At 41.6% G+C, this 15069-nt stretch overlaps 1 protein-coding gene across 1 annotated transcript in view; it reads right to left on the bottom strand.

Annotated features, from left to right (window-relative positions):
• The window catches only part of SPATA16 (spermatogenesis associated 16), a 98400-nt gene that overhangs the window by 16909 nt on the left and 66422 nt on the right, over positions 1 to 15069 (bottom strand). Inside the window, 4 exon segments of the mRNA XM_052803984.1 lie at positions 1576 to 1740; positions 8823 to 8935; positions 9176 to 9322; positions 12526 to 12673. Coding sequence (XP_052659944.1) covers positions 1576 to 1740; positions 8823 to 8935; positions 9176 to 9322; positions 12526 to 12673 — 573 coding nt within the window.

The following is a 15069-nucleotide window of genomic DNA, read 5'->3' as shown; positions in this document are numbered from 1 at the left end:
CCATCGGGAAAGGTAAATCCCATTAATCAGTCCCCCTGCAAGTTCTTGCTTGCAGTCCTGTGCCTTAACACCGTGGTGCCTGAAGTTTACTAAAATATTCTAGCTACAAAGCATCTGAGCCTCCATTTGCACACACAGGCTAAAGATATATTTTACAGCAGGATGACAGGACAAAGAAAAAGAAATGAATGCTGAATTAATACATTTTAATGCTCTGGACAGGGTAGCTGGTAGAGATTTTCTGCCTTTATTCTTTTAAAAAACATTTTCATCTTGGGCTCAGTAAACAAATCGTATGTGTTTCGTTGAAAGATTTACAATCTGTCACTTAAATCTCCCAGCACAGACCCTTGTTCTGCCCAGTCCTACCCCTAAGAGACTGAAGACCTTTGCCTTGGGTGGCCTAGAGCCTCCCCCAAAAAGCTTTCCAGGGAGGTCAGGCTTATGATTACTACATGACAAGATCCAGGCAACAGTGTAATAGCCTGTGCCTAATGTGTGATGTACTGAAAATATTGTACCCGAGAGAAAAACCTATCACTGAAACGCATACCAATAACTCAAGACCCTTTAGTCAGCCTTGAAATGTGGTCCTGCTGAAGTTTAATACTAGAAAACTTGCATCAAAAGGAGAATGTCTTTTAATAACACAGTTTCTTTGCAATGTCGTTTCCCTTATCTCGAGCCCAGACTTCAAAGTCTGGCAACCACCTCCTGCAGTTGCAGGCCGCTGCTCGTCTTCCCTAAAGCAAGCTGCTGTGAAGTTTTAATTCTACAGAGCTTAGGAGCTTTGCAGGACTGCAAACAAATGTCAACGGGACTGGCTTTGGGAAAACCAGGAGCTTTTACTGAACCAAAGTTGGATCATCAAAATTGGACTGCATTTAAATGCAGGGACTGGGGAGGGACTTTTTTTTTTTTTTCCTAGAATGAAATACTTGAAATTTGCACGTACGTGAGCTTCCTCCCCCATCAGAGAACCTGACAGCCTCGTGGAAGAATAGCCATACGGTACTTTCTGATTGCAGCTTATTGATATGTTATCAAGCTATTAATGACTCTGGTCTTGCAACAGCCCTGCTAACATCACTGCCCTCATTTTACAAAGGGAAAACAAAAGCATAGCAGGTAGACGGGTTTATTCAGAGGCAGGGAGCGAGTTGTAGATGGAGCCAGGAAAGAAAATCCTTTCTCTCCTTTCCCCCCTCTCCTCAGCTTTAACTAGATTCGGCCTGTTTTGCTGCAGGTGGCTTCTGGTGTTAGATATCTTAAAGTAGCACGATCTGAATAATTGCAATCATTTTCCCAGACTGATTTGGGGAGGTTTGGGGGAAAAGAAGAGGTTTTAAAAATATGCCTACAGATGAGTCATGCTGGTTCTATAAAAGTCATCCTTGCAGGTGATTAGCACCTCCTCTGACAAGGCACTGCAGTAGGATTTTAAAACTACTTCAGGTCCACACACACGAAAAATGACTTCCAGAGCAAATTGCAGCACAGTGCTCTGCCCCAGCCCTTCCCTCCCTGGCTCCCTGCCTCTAAAGGCCAAAACAAGTATTAGAAATAAATACTTACCAGTTCGGCATCCTGCTGACTGATGTCCTGCAGGTAGGGAATGGTTGCTAGCTCAGCCATCGCTTGATTAATCACTTGGGACTGTTCCTCGACTCTCTGCAAACGGCCGAGGAAGCTGGCGTAATGCAACTTCTCTATCCCACGTGAACACGCGCAGAGATTGTCCTGTTTTCTCAGCAAAAGCAAGTAGGTTAGAGGAGAGTTGCAGAAAACACACTTATCCTTTGAGTCCTGTGCCTTGAGGCTTATCATCATACATATTTGTGCTGGTAATACTATAAGCACTACGGCATTCAGCACCTTTAAGATAATGCTGCTGACAATCTTTATAGAAGGGAAAAAAGAAGACTTTGTTGCCACAATCTCTCTAGTAGTACTAGAAAAATAAATATGCAGTCGTAATATATGTGAAGGGGAGACAGCAGATAACAAACATGAATGCAATTTTCTCATTTGGAAGTGGCTTTTCCATAATCCCCTCTGTTAAATATTACCTGACTTTTATGGATTGCTTTTAAATTTTCAGTGAAGTGGTTGAGGAAACCGTGCAGTGTGTCAGCTTATGGCTTGTTTGCAGACTAGGCAAATCCATAGTTTCCAAATATATAACCTTGAGGGACTAAAACCTGCAGAGGTGGTCTCTGATCCTCCAGGCAGCTAGGCACGTGGTAAATTTTAAGCGTGTGAATACAGAAACTCAGCCAAGTGCTTGCATAAAATCTCAGCACCTGCTGAAGTACTTGATGGATGCCAGCCTTACCACCATATTTTCAAAAGTATTCTGGTGCCAAAAATGCAAATAAGCACCCTACTGAGATTTTCAAAAGCAATTTGGCCTAGATTCCTGACGAGATGTAGCCATTGCATATCTGAATGCTCAGCCCTTCCGAGTGAAATTTCCATTCATCTAATCAGGGTTTTGAATGTATTTAAGTGCCTGAAATTCCAAGAATTGGCATCAATTTTCAAAACCACTTCCAGTATTTTTAGCAGACCTTTGTTCTAGCAGTTACATATGGTGGCACACTGACGCTGCCATTTACATACGCTTCCAGGTAGGTGATTCTAGGTCCAATCGTATACTGAACGGGGTAAAAGGAAAGTTTTGAATGACATTTATTTTTCAATAAATGGTGTCCTGTTTTTAAAATGAACTTCTCTTGGCAAAGAATCTCGATCACTTGTTTTGATCTTGATCTTGGTTTTGCAGAAATTTGCACTAGGCAAGCACCAAGTGTTATCAAAATGACTATCAACATAGTTCTTGTACCAAGTCTAAGAATTTAATAACAATGCTGTTCTTGCTTTCTATACATCTTACAAGAATAACAATGGAAAAAAGCTTAGTTTTCTTTTAACTCCAGAAAAATACAACTAATCCTGGCATAGTTAATTTCACCCCTTTTAATATAAAACCTAATATAGTTGTAAAGTAGTATGAAGTGAAAAACCATGCACTGGAGACCAATGGCAGGAATGCAGCTATAACCTGGGAGCTCCAGATATGAAAACAACTGAAAGAGAAAGAGCTGAGCCAATGAACTGGTATTTCCATTAGCTGAAGGAGAGAATCAGGCACTGCACAGGGAAAAGGAGCTCTGGTCAGCAGTTCTCTGGAGTATTGCAGATAGCTCCACTCAGCTGTGTTTGGAGAGGTTAATTTAAACGCAAGCATCATGGAGCAGAGAAGCCAGCATGGTAGGAGATACCTCTTTTGAGAGAAGTATGGTTTGATTAGTCTATTAATGAAAATGCCAAGAGCTTATTATTCTTCTCAATAAACGTAATGCAGGGCTAAATTCCAAAGAGAGCAAACAACAGAAAAGGGAAGGAGAGATAAAAGACAATGATAACAGAAGGACCATTGTGTATAAATAGGTACAAATAAGACTGGGATGGCAATCTAGCTGCTTATAATTCAGGTTGAAGGTCTGCAGTGTGTTTCACCAAGAGCAGATAAGGCGGAAAACCTAACTAGTTCTTAGATGGATTTTACTCAATTTATGAATAAGATATTAGGTGACACAAAGGTGTATAATAGCAGGTGATTTGACTTGAGGAGCCAGGAGAGCCCTTCCAGGCCTACCTTCTCATGAACTCCTGTTGACCCACCTCTAAGAAGGGAGAGCAGGACAACTTTCTTAAAAACTGTTTTTATCATTTGATCAGTCCTTTTCTGAGGACCTGACCTAGTATTGGTAGGAGACATCAGCAGGAAAAAAGATTTCCGTGATCTATAATATGTGACACAGTCTAGTCAGCACGGCACTAAAGCAAGGAACAAGATGGAGCCTCGTCTCCACCTGATTGTGGGTGTTTGAAAGCCAGATAGCTGTGTCCCCAGGTAGAGCTGTGTGCATTAAAATAAGGAGAAGCAATCAGTTAATGAGAGAGAAAGAGAGCTCTTATCAACATGAAATAGTCTCACAACATTTTAGATGCAGCAAAAGGTTTTTCCCTGCTATTCTTGAAATCCGCCCAAAACCTTTTTGTGTAAGCACTAAGAAATGAGTATATTGAGTCATCAGCTAAGAAAGCAGGTAAAAAAATCCCCCCTCATCATGCTGTGTCTGTTGGGGGCTTCTTCAATGATTAAGAAAGTAAAGGCAAAAAGAAAACAATTTTTTCTCTGCTTGACTTTCCAGAAAAATAAGAGAGCATGCCACGTAGCGATGGGAAACAAATTGGGCATTTGTGCCAACATGCACTCTGTGGACATAGCAATGCTATTTAAGTTTATAGGAGGTTGGAAGTAAATAAATAAATAACCGACAGTGGGGTTTTTTTTGAAGGGATTAGAGGAGGTTGAACATTGTCAGAGGTGGCGTTTCAGTGACAATGAAAAATGCTGAAAGAGAAAGTAAATAACTGCTGCTGGCAGGAGAAAAAATTCCACGGGGAGCTGAACCACATGATGAGAATTACATGAACTATAGCAGAATTCAAGGGGCTACTAGGCTGCAGTAAAAGACATAATAAAGTGGCCAAGCAATCAGATGAAGATGAAACCAGCTCAGGTAGGCACAGTGAAGGTTAAGTAAAGAGCAAACTTAAATGGAGACTTCAGTGGAAAAGAGTTGGCTCCTTTAACAAAGAGAAGAGATACACATTTGAGGAATCGGGTAGCAAAGGAACCAACAAATGCAGTATAAGGAGTCGCAGTTGCATCCCGGTTAGAAATGCAGTAACATATTAAGACAATAAATGATTAAATTATGATGCTGTTACTTTCTGGATGGGCCTCACCCCTATTGTCTAGTATTCCAAGGAGAATTTAAAGAAAAAAGTATAAAACGAGCAATTGATGGACTTTCTCTTGATGCCTTTATTTATAATGGGCAATCTCACCTGAGGGGGGGATCCTCCCAAAAGAGAGCTTTCCCCAGAAAACTTTTTGCTGCACAAATTCCCTTTGAACTAAAAAAAAAAAAAACAAAACCAAAAAGGTGTTTACCCCCAGAGGCATCTTTGAAAACCTTCCTTCTAGGAGAGAAATAAGGTCTTGATGCCCAAGGATCAGCCCTGTCACATCCTCATTCCTCTGACCTTGGGATGAAAAAGCACCTACAAAGAGCAGATCAGCCTGTCCTGGGTGGAGCTTACTTGCTACTGCTAAATACCCAGAACTATCAACCAGAGCAAAGATAGGACAGGCTTTCATTGCAAAAAGCAGCTGGAGAGCATGTGAGAGGAGTGAATCATGTGTCCTTTCAGTATTGAGAATTTTGGGATCATACCCCCACTTTTTGCTTTTCTATATACTCAGGAAAGGAGTCATCCCTTATGCCACTTCTATTTATAAATAAAGTTTAATTGCTGAGTGCTAAAGAAAAAGAAAAGTGAAGTGGCTGGTCAGCCTGGATTTAAAGCAGGATCTGTCATATCCAATACTGTGGCACGTTTAACTGTCAGCTTTAAGAGCACCACTTTGCAAAAGTCTAGAATGCTCCCCAGTAGTTCTTCTTTTCTATTGTAGACTCTTTACCACTATTTTCCAGCTCAAAATCTGAATGAAGTTGTGCCTTGCAAGCAGCTCTGTAGTGTATTGCAACAACAAGCGGAAAAAAATCCATCATAATGTTTCTTTAATGCCCTTGGTATCCTCCAGAAAAATGTGTATGCTGAAATCCGTATGTAGTAAACACTTTCCCTCTACTTAAAAAATAGACAACAAAACAGCGAGATCTGTAAATGTAAGCATCGTGCTGTGAATCATAGGGTAGGTTTTGTTCACCTTTATAAGATGAGCAGTCTAATAAGACCCTCTGGCCACTGTTTCTCCTGTTAAGTATCATCATGTGCCAATGACATGGGACTCTGGCAGGAGAAAGGCAAACTTGCTGTGTACAAAGCAGCAGAAATTACCCCAGTGAAACCACTTGATAGAATAACCACTTGTCAGCGCTGGTAATCTTGACCGGAATACGAGTAGCTAAAGGTCTGACCGATATGTATTTTTTAAGGCAAATAAAATAAACTTTGTGTCATGGCATGTGTTTCTGGGTAGATGAGGTTTATGGCGTTTCCCTACCAGCAGCAGATGATGCCGCGCGGGGACCAGACTGCGACGTTCTTTCTCAAATGCTGCTTGCTTTACAATACGCAAATGTCCCCTTGATTTAAATGGGACTGGCTGTTCTTTCTGAAGAAGGGGGGCCAATAGAAAATGCTCAGCTTTTTTAACTTTAACTTCATGTCTTACCAACAGTGGTGTGTGTATAAATCACATTATTAACTCTAGGTTGTATAGCTGCAAAGCTGAGGTGGCAGAATTGACTAAGTGTTGCCATAGCTTATTAAGCTCCGCTTCAGCACTGAGATGTTTTTGTCAAAAAAATTCTGATTAGGACAAGCATTTTGGATTGTATGTTTTCATCTGCAAATGGAGAAGAGGGCGGAAAGGAATGTTTGTTCTGTTAAAAAACAGATATATTCTTTTATCTTCTTAAAGGAAGTTGTAAAGCTAGAGTCTTTGTATCTCTGTATCTGAAGTTTGTCTTGCAAAAGTTTTTAATTTAGTTTGTGTGTGACAGAAATACAATGAAATCGTATTTCTAGCTTGAAGAAAATTTTGGAATACTTTCAAGGAAGCAAAAGTGGCCAAATCTCTGCCAGGCCTATAAAGAGATTTTAATCACCAGTAGCAGAGCAGTTCTGACTCTGTGCTTATCTGTATTATCAGGTATAATTGGCTTTGTCATTTGCGCTTTGGGTCAGAGGTTCTGTCTTGCCTGGATCATGCGACGCTATGAAAACTGAAGGGAAAGTGAATGTGTTTCCACCGATAATGGATGTGGAACGGGCAGCTGTTTGTTCTAACTCAGTGATAATTTCTTCTGCCTCGGGGCTTTCCTCCTCTCCATTAAAGCTCCCATACTGCCCCCCCGGTGGCTGGTTATAAATCTATAGGCCCATGGTTCAGACCTGTTAGCCCATTCTTGTTGCTGCTGGAGGTGGCACTGGGGTAGACCTTGCCTGAACCACGGGGATGCTATGCTGACCTCGCTGAAAAAAAAGGCAAGTTTGCTGCTGCCTTCAGTGGTGCTGGGATTTCACCCTGTATTTTTGGGAGCCCTCCTCTCTTTCAGCAAGAATATTTAAATGTATGAGGTGAGGTCTAGAGCTGGTAGAAAATAATACTGTGTAGGAGCAGTGTAAATTCATACAGCTAGTGGGGACTGGCTTGAGCAATCCTAACACACCGCTCTGCTCTCGTCTCTTACACGAGGAGTTTGTTTTCTTTTCCCTATACCATGGATACCAGATACCACATATCCCTGCTTGGACCACGTGGTCCTGTTCCTCCAAATTCATTTACAGAATAGGGTAGTTATGGAGAATCCAAAAGATAGCTGATTTCAAAACTTTTCTCTTCCTGATACTCTTTAGAGACTGAATAACTGCAATAGAAGACTCCTACCTCTAAAAGCTCTATGTTATACCCAAAGAGAGAATTGTGGGGTCAAAGAAATTTTTTAAAAACTGGAGTGTTACTGGGGCTTTTAGAAAGACCCAGGGTTTTATTCTGTATCCAGTTCCCAAGCCACTGTCTGTTCATACTTCTAGCTTCTTAAATGTTCGAGGTGCAATGCACCCAGCAGTAACAGATACTTCACTTTCCCAAAGATGCCACTTCTGTTAGTCTGCACATCAATAACTTGGGCTTTTGGTCATCCAAAGCCAATAGCACATGGCTTCAGGAAAGAACTGGAAAGAAGGGGCTGTGTGTTTCCTTGGGGATGTCTGCCCTCAGCCTGCTCCACCTGCCTCCCACCGATGCAGATGCTTTATGAGCGCCCATTTTGGCGAAGCGCTAAGCACCTTTACCTCCCACTAAGCATGCGAGTTCAAGCACTTACTGTTGTTTCAGCAGCTGCTCTCTGAGAATAAAGGAGATATAGCTTCCCCAAATATCTAGCTAATGTTTCTTCCTTGCTAGGGGTTGCTAAGTAGCAGTTTTTGTCAACCTTCTCTCTGGTATCAAAACCTAAGAATATAAATCCTGTGATTTGCTAAGACACCCCTGACGAGGGAATGGCTCTGATTCCTTCAACATACAGAAAACTGAAAAACTGTTATTGCTAGGGAAAAAGCGTTAACATTAGCATTTACAATCTGGGGAGGAGAGGCTTCTTCCACTTATTTTCAGGAGAATAATTTAAGAATTGCATTAAAACAGTCTAGTCTACATGCAAATTTGATTTTTGACCTTTTGTGCTAATCAAAAGCCATGGTGCTAAAAAGCTGTGTACATTACTGCAGAAAGTATGGAGTAGAATTAACTAATATACCTTCAATATGGTTGTAACAGATTTGAAGGTTATTTCACATACTTCACTACATAGGGATCAGGATCTAAATCACTAGAAATGCTTCAAGTACCAATTATTAACTCTTGATGGAGATCCTGGTGATATGTGTAGTATACTACGGGTATTAAATGTAGCAAGTAGTTTTGGTGGTTATGTGAAGTAGGGACATAATATAATAGGCCATAAAGATTTGAGAAAATTGCATGCAAAGTGATTTTAAATAAACTGGGTACGCTGTTAAATAATTAGGGCTACTTTTTAAAAGTACCTAAACCCCATCTGAACTCTGTCCCTAATGCAATTCACCGAGCATTTCTGGACACAGGGGGAGCATGTGCAGAATGAATTACCCACCAAAAAGCACACGTCATTCACAGACACGCAGACTTCTGCCGCCATACATGCTACACACCAGAAAGTGAATTTTATACTCACAGTTAATTTGGTGCTTCTTATAAAATCCATTACTGGCACGATCTTTTTCCCAGTGTTATCCCAATATCTTTTTGTTTCTTCTTTCGTGAGAGGACTGAAAGGTGCTTTCTGGTCTAGAAAATGAAATTAAAAAAACCATATAATGTGTTTATTCATATACATTTTCCACAGAGGATCTAGCAAGATGACAGGTAAACTGGAGGAGGAGAGAGGAGGATGAGGAGAGCTGTTTGGACTGTCAGGGCTGCCAGTACAGAGAAATGGGTCCCGAGAAGCTCCCCAACCCCCCTCCTTTAGCAAGGATCATGGAGGTCACCCCTGAACTATCCCAGCTGTTTAGCAAGTTGGCGTACCTGAAAAGATTGGCAGTTTTTTACTTGACCACCTTTCCAAGATTTTTCCAATACGTTTGTTTCTGAAACCCAGAGTCAGTAAGTACCGCTGGGGAGGCAGAGACGGCCACTCAGCCGTCTGTGGCAAGAAGTGAAATCCATGAGGATCTAGAATAGGGAAATGAAAATAATTTCCACTGTCACATTTCTTCTCAGTTGTAAGATAAGTTACTTTTTTTGGAGGAAAAAAACACAAAGTCTAAGAGGGAGTGACAAGTAGTCCAGGAAGCTTGCCCAAACAAAGGCGGCCAAACCAACCCATCCAGCTATAACTGGGTGTTGAAATTCCAGACACTGCAAACTTTTGCATCAACAGCTTAAATTTTGCTGATGTGTAAGATGAAGCACGTTCTTTTCATTTATGTACTTTTTGATGCTGCTCCTCCAAAGCATTAATAACTCAGCACTTCGGTAACATAACATCCTGATCTTTTAACTGCAAAAGGAGCTGTTTTGTTGTTCCCTGAATTTGTGAGGTTTGATTTCCTGCAGATTTGTGCTTTCACCAGCACCACCACCATAATCCCAGGCTTCCTGCATGTTCTTGCTGATCCACCCAGCCGGCATGTGAGAGCCTGTGCTGTGGCTTGTCCAGAGTTTGTGACTGCCGCTGCCAAACTCCCAGTGTATCAGCTGGGTCGGTCTGCCCTGACCTCGGCCAGGACAGATGCTCAGAGCAATTGTATAAACCACCTTTGCTTAGGGAGCCAGACCAGCCCTTTCCTCCCTCCCCTTCCCCTGCAAAAAATAAACCTAGATTGAATGTCAGTGTCACTTTTCACAAAGGAGTGCTCTGTTTTCAGTGAGCTCTGCTTTTAAGATGCCAGGCTGTGCGATCACAGTGACAAATGGAGAACCCCACTCAGAGCTCTCCGGACTTACCCCTATATAAATCAAAGCGAGTGGACCTGATATTTCCCTTGCAGCATATTCTGCTTCTGAATGCATTCTCAATTTTGCAACAAACTGCATTGTACACTTGGATTTAAATGTGTATCTGCTCCTTTTCCTTGGCAATAAGGAAAACTTTGAAATTAATTCAGTCCTTACACTCTAGCAGAACTTGGGCTAAAATTGGACAGATGATTGTTACAGAATAGGAAGGTTATTTAAAATAACATGTTCATGAGACGTCTGGTATTTCACACCCACTGTTAAAATGGGGCTTAGATCATATTTTTAATTTCACCTATGATGTGAAATGTGAGATACAGACCCGCAGGTTGAATGCTCAGTGGTATCACACCGACAAAGAGCTAAACTTGTTGCTTGTGATGGTTTTTTTTGGTGGGCAGTGTGATTTTAGGCCAGATCTGAATAGTTGAGAAACCCCTGCTGCTTTGGCTGACTTCACCTAACGCTGTTGTGAGTTATCTCAGCATCAAGTCTAGGAAAAGGAGCTGCATCTGCTCTGTCCGAGAGGGTTTCCAGGACAGAAAGGAGGGAGGTCGGGAGACGTCCCGCCTGCGTGACACCTCTCACACCACTGCACTCTCAAAACCCCGATACCCATATTGTTTGTTCTTGGCTATCGATCCCATTTAATTCCTAGAAACTTCAGTGATCCCAGAACCTGCCCTCAGAGAACCTTGTGTAAAATTGAAGCAATTCTTTTAACCGATAGATTTTTTTCGTAGACAAACATATTTGAAGGCAGAACTGGCTCTATTCAATCTATTTTATAACTGGCTAAAGTACTGTAGGACTGGGATCTTTTACCTCTTCTTTTTTTTTTTTCTTTCCCCCTCCTTCTTCCTTTTCCTTATTGGGAGGAGTAAGAAAATGACTGGTGACACTTTCCGAGTCATTCAGTGATTTATGAACACAAACTGAGTTTCAGTGCAACACTTGCACACTTCTGCTGCTTATGTGCTCCTGAAAGTCTCATCCTTGCTGTAAATTGAGGGGGTTATGTGAAATATGAATTTATCTTTTTTAAAATCAGATTCAGGGAGTTTTATTTTATGCTCCTTTAAATGCCAATACTTTTGTCCCAGGAAATTCTCCACAAAGTCACATCAGCAAGTAAACGGTAGACAGGGATTTTAGAACCTCCGTGATAGGCAAGTCCTCATTCTCCCTCTGCGAACAACCCCAAAGCTACTGCCAGAAACCCAATACATGGGTAGTCTGCAACTTGCAAAACACAATCTAGTTTTGCACTGGTTTCCTAAAGCAAAACAAAAATGAAAAAACCAAGTTTACTTGCGTTAAATATTTGCACAGTTTTGTGGTAAACACTCGGTCTCCTAATTCCTATTTGTGCTTTTCAAATAGATTTTCTTTTCCTCCCCAAAGACGCAATGTGTAATCCTTTTGGAAGCCTTATTTATCTGCAGAGTGCTGGAGCTCAGTGGTGGTGGAAGGACTAAGCCATCATCTCTGACCTGGGTGTAACTCTTGCAGGGAGTGGGCAGCACCTCAGCCTTTCAGACCACCTTGCTGGAAGCAGCAGTGAGCGGTGAGCTACACATCTAGTTTGTGTGACGAAGATAAAGGCTTTCCAGAATTTGACCTGAGAAATGTATTTTTCCCTTTATGTGTCTCAATCATCAGCTCGAAGCCAAGCGTTATCAGGGTCGACTATGTTCCAAGTCACCAGGATAATGATAGTTAGAAATGCCTTTTGTCCCCCTGCCTCCCTTTTTGCCAAAATGTCATGACCACTCCTCTTGAAATAAGGCTGTGGTCATCAGAATTTAAACATCTGTTTACTCCAGGAGATGCTATTTGAGTTCACTCTGCCAGGAGATGACAACGGGCTCTGCAAAGCCCTTGTTCACTCTGGAACCTACTTGTCTTCAACAGGCTAAAGGAAACCTGGCTATCTATTCCCATCCCCGCAGTTAAGATGCTCTCAAAGGTGGTGATCAGTCCATTAGTGCTCATAAAAGGGAGGATGTTTTTGGAAAGCGAAGGCTCTGCTGTGGGGATGACCATCGGCGACCGATGGATATCCATGGAGATGGGAATGAACTTGGGTCTCGCTGTCACCACAATACATGGAAAATCTACCTTTGAACAAAAGATTAGTTGCAGTAATGAAATTCAACAATGGAAACATGGGGCTTCATGGGTAAAAATCATCTTTATGGGGATTTTCAGTGTAAAGTCTGTACTTCGCCTAAGTACTGATTTGATTACCTAAATCATGTATAATCATAGAGCAAACCTCAGAAGTTAATTTTCCCCCTGCAGAAGTGTAGAAATGTCTGGAGCTCAAGCTCCAGCCTCTCTCAAACACTTTTTGAGTCAGACACACACACGCAAACAGTATACAGTGCTTAAGAGCATGTGAAATCTGCTGTTACCTGTATATATGTGCTCCACGTAATCAGGGTGCTTTTTAGCAAACAAGTCCTTTATCTTGTTTATTTTGTCAGCCTTGACTTCTGTCACACATGGTGTGTACATAACTGAAAAGGATACTTCTCTAGCGATAGCTTCTTCAATCATAGCCTAAAAAAGGCAAAGAAATGATACATTTCATGTTGGTTAATGGCTAGTTAAAAAAAAAAAAAGAAAAATAATTACTTTCACAGATGATATTTTCCCTTTAATAATTGCACAGTCATGCAAAGATAACATATTTTAGTCTTGAATATTAATTAGAGGGGAATTTAAATTAGTTCCAGAAAACACTGCCTACTATACTCAGAAAATCAATTTAATGGAGAAAGAACATTTGTAAACAGTTTTCAGTGCAGCGAGCCTATGTCTTCAATGAGGAGAAAAGTATTAGATAAATTATCTTTTAGATGAAAAGAAAAAGTGATTCCATGCTCTCTGAAGGTCACATCTTTTATCTGAGGCTTTTATTCAGTCCTTGGGAGCTGGTTAAACAATACTAAGCATTTGTATTACCCCTTGGGTTGGCGTGAATCAGACACTGTGCCTATACGGAATATTAGTCTTAAAATATTGCGTTTAAACACCATTTGCATTAAGAGTAAAATTCACTCCTGTGCAGAGGGCAACACGAAGCTTATGAACCTTGTCATCCCTTAAAAATGACTCAGATGATGCATTGCGCTGATCTGACGCGGAGAGGTGGATTTCACACTCAGTGGACCCCAATGAACTGGTGCTGGAACTGCCAGGAGGAGCTACCAGCCTGGAAACAGCCTTGCTCGGTACTCTTATCGATCAGTGCGAGGGAGGTTGAGCTGCAGTCCCTCCTGGGTTGGGGTTTGGGTAAGATCACGTTCGGCGCTGCTTTGGCCGCATCTGTTGCTAACAAAGGTTTTTGTCTTCTTGACATGGGCCGTCCTTTCTGGAAACTGGGGGAACTGCAAGGCTTCATTAATGTATCTTGGCAAAAGCGTAAACAAGGTTAATAGTGACACTACTAACACAAAGTTAATAGAGATGGTCAGAAAAGCATGAGAAGAAAAGATGTATATTTTTTAACAGGGTGTATGAATCTCCCAGATCACCTTACACACTGCAGTGATTCACAGAAGGTATCATTGTGGGACTAGCTTGGTGTTTTATCGACAAGTCCTCACTTTTGTTCTCCAGTCTATCCTCCACCTATGTAAAATTATCCAAGACATAGTGTGCCTCTGTGAGTCATTTGTTTAGCTGATGACTGCTCCCACCAACCCAGAATGGAAGGCTGAGAGTGCCAACTAGTTAAGTATCCTTGTCCTTCTCTTTAATGGCTTTAGACAAGAGGTCCTCTGGTACAGTCTTATGCCAGTTTATTTCCATCCTGTTTATTGGTATGGGGTGTGCAGAAATACCATAGAAATGCTATAATTGTTTTGAGCAGATATTGGGATAGGCTGCAGTACGTGCACCCTGAGTGCTCTTACACTGAATACTCTGCCTGGATGTCAAGGGTATCACTGGGGATCTCTTTATGTTTTAGATTACTGTATTAGTCAACCCATTATCCTGCATTTACTGGAATGGAAGCAGTCTGGAGTGGCCTGTACTTAGGCCTGAAAAATTAAAAAGCTTCAAATGTGTGTAATAGTATCATGACCACCTGGGGCAGTAATAACGTTCCCCCCTGGTGAGGAGGAGTTCCAGCTTTCCACGGGCACAGCCGTGTTATCCGTGGTTAATGCCACAGATCTGGAGGTATCAGACCAGAAAATAGCAAGTGTGTCCTCCTGCCAAGAGCTCGGGGGCCCATGAATGGATCCGCACCCGTTCCTCCCTGCAGGAATACTTACCAGTCTGCACTGATTTATAGGAAAGTGATTTTAGGATTTCATATTTCTATGGACTTTAATTATCTTGTCATTCAGGGCCCTTAGAGGATCAGTAGCAAAACAATGGTACCAATCTAGCTTTCCAAGGTACATTTTTAAAAAGGCAGAGGCCTACTTGTTCAAGTTTTACTGAATTTCGTGTGTAAATATAGGCACAGAATTAGGTCGGCCTGATTTTGTGTGAGATGTTGGGTATTCTGTTTATTTTCTATAGTTTGGCAGCCATTTCCTAATGTGGATGAATATGAGCATGTGAATGTGGTTTTGGGTGTATCCATACGCTTCAGATTTAAAGTACATAGAGTGAGGCAGCGAGATGAAAATGTGAGCGGCTGGACCAGACGAGCTCTGTATTCTGCCTGCAAAGTTCACTTTTGGCTTTATCATCCTCAAGAACGGTTCAAAGTCAGGCCTATAATACCTCTGCATTGCCATGTACCCATGGCTACTCTGCACAGCACGCAGATAGTGACTAGCTCAGAGGGCAATAATGGTAAAATGTCAGCCAACGGGGAAAAGAATAGATCTGTAGTTTCTGGTCAATACTGCTACTGAAGGTATTATTATTACCCAAGAGCATTTTTTTTCCCCAAGCTACTGACCCTGGACATAGATGCTATTTGTTTTATTATC

This window comes from Harpia harpyja, chromosome 12 (assembly GCF_026419915.1).
Source record: "Harpia harpyja isolate bHarHar1 chromosome 12, bHarHar1 primary haplotype, whole genome shotgun sequence".
Lineage (NCBI taxonomy): Eukaryota > Metazoa > Chordata > Aves > Accipitriformes > Accipitridae > Harpia > Harpia harpyja.
The sequence above is the reverse complement of the archived record's forward strand: the minus strand, read 5'-3'. Positions and strand labels throughout refer to the sequence as shown.